The following is a 1719-nucleotide window of genomic DNA, read 5'->3' on the forward strand; positions in this document are numbered from 1 at the left end:
ACACACACTAAATTGTCCTTATTAAACCAAAGGTTGGGGTTGTTGAGAAATTCTCCAATAAAAGAAAAGGAGAATATTCCATCAGGGAGGCCAAAAAGTTTCTCGGTGAAGCAAGGAACAACCTCATGAAAAGGGATTTCAAACACAAAAACAAAGTAAGTTTATGTTACACTAGCTATTAGACAAGTTTTTTTTTTTTGTATTTTATGTATTTTTGCAACTTTAGTTTTTAAATGAAAGGATATTCGAATGTCAAAAGAAGAATCCTCCCAAAAATAAAAAATTGAATCTTCAATCTTGGAGGGAAAGCCCGGAACAAAGGGCCAATTAAGAAAATTCACACCAAAGGAAAAATACAAGCAAGAATATTTTTTGAACAACCTAAATTGGTGTTGGCATCACAAGGTTCAACAAATTGTGAGAGGTCTAGTTGGAAATGACGACAGAGCTAGTAATGGTGCAAACGGTAGCAGCAACGAAGGAGGGAGAGGCAGCGGAGAATATAATTTTGTTTTGTTAGTTGAAACTATTTGTGCCCTAAGTGTTTGATGATTTCTTGAAAGAAATCACTTTGAGTTTTGTTCTATCAGTAAGATTTGGGTTTTCTGGAAACAAGATCTTAATTGGTATATTTTTGCTACATTAGAGTTATTATGTTTGTTCGGATGGTTGTTACTATTGTTTCATAAAGAAATATATTGTATCGTATTGCATTTTTTAAGAGAAAAAAAGGTCTGATATAGCCTCAACTTTGTCATTTAGAGTTGATATACTCCTCATCATTAAAGTGGCTTATATATACCCATACTATTATACAAATGCTCACATATGCCATTTTCCTCTAACAAAAGTGAAAAATAAAAAAATTTAGATTAATTTTCAAAAAAAAATTAATTAAAAAATATCCATGTAGGAATATATTTGATTCTTCTCACACGTATGCTATATGACTCCTTTGATTCAATGATGATTTGAATTTATTATTTTGATGGTCAAATTTATTTTTCACTAATTTTCTTGTAAAATTAATTATAGATGCCCCAAAGTTATTTTACGCAAATACAGAAACTAGATTAAAACCACATTACTACTCAACTATTATTCTTGAGTCTTCTTTACTTTTTGTTTTAATTTCTTTGAGAGCATCCGAAAAAATGATTGATGAGAAGAAGAAAAGATCAGTCTTTCGTAATGTTAGCTTCTGAATTGAACCTTCTAAAGGTGAAGCTAACTGTTACACCATTTATAAACCAGAAAAGGTTAGTACAGATCCTGCAGAAGAACCAACTAGTGATCCCTACAAACATAATTGTAAATACCAGAAGAAGTTGTATAGATGGCTAGCTGAAAGGAGACAGTGTGAAAATAGGGCATTTGACATGGTAAATACAACTTTTTCTATGTTGTATTCTTTTTATCCTAATGTCGAGATTTGCTAGTTTCCTGAAGTACGTACACTAATGCATTATATATATTGAACTAAAACCCTAGGCTTAAATTAGGATTATAAAACTGAACCTAATCAGATTAGACCCCTAAAACCTTACTAAAAATGAATTAAATCTGATTGGGTAAGGAAACGACCAAAATACCCCTCATATTTTTGGGTAACTTTCCTTAAATCGACTGGCTGACTTCAAAAGGGAATATCTCATTCATACAAGCTCAAAAATTAGCAAACTCGGTGGCGTTGGAAAGATAATTCAAAGAAATTTCATT

The 1719-nt window shown here is 31.5% G+C and overlaps 1 protein-coding gene across 1 annotated transcript in view; it reads left to right on the forward strand.

Annotated features, from left to right (window-relative positions):
* The window catches only part of LOC107058506 (probable H/ACA ribonucleoprotein complex subunit 1), a 28268-nt gene that overhangs the window by 15585 nt on the left and 10964 nt on the right, over nt 1-1719 (forward strand). Inside the window, exon 4 of the mRNA XM_015304307.1 lies at nt 406-466. Within this exon, the coding sequence (XP_015159793.1) occupies nt 406-466 (61 nt within the window). The remainder of the gene's footprint in view (nt 1-405; nt 467-1719) is intronic.

Source organism: Solanum tuberosum, unplaced genomic scaffold, assembly GCF_000226075.1.
Source record: "Solanum tuberosum cultivar DM 1-3 516 R44 unplaced genomic scaffold, SolTub_3.0 scf00537, whole genome shotgun sequence".
Classification (NCBI taxonomy): Eukaryota; Viridiplantae; Streptophyta; class Magnoliopsida; order Solanales; family Solanaceae; genus Solanum; species Solanum tuberosum.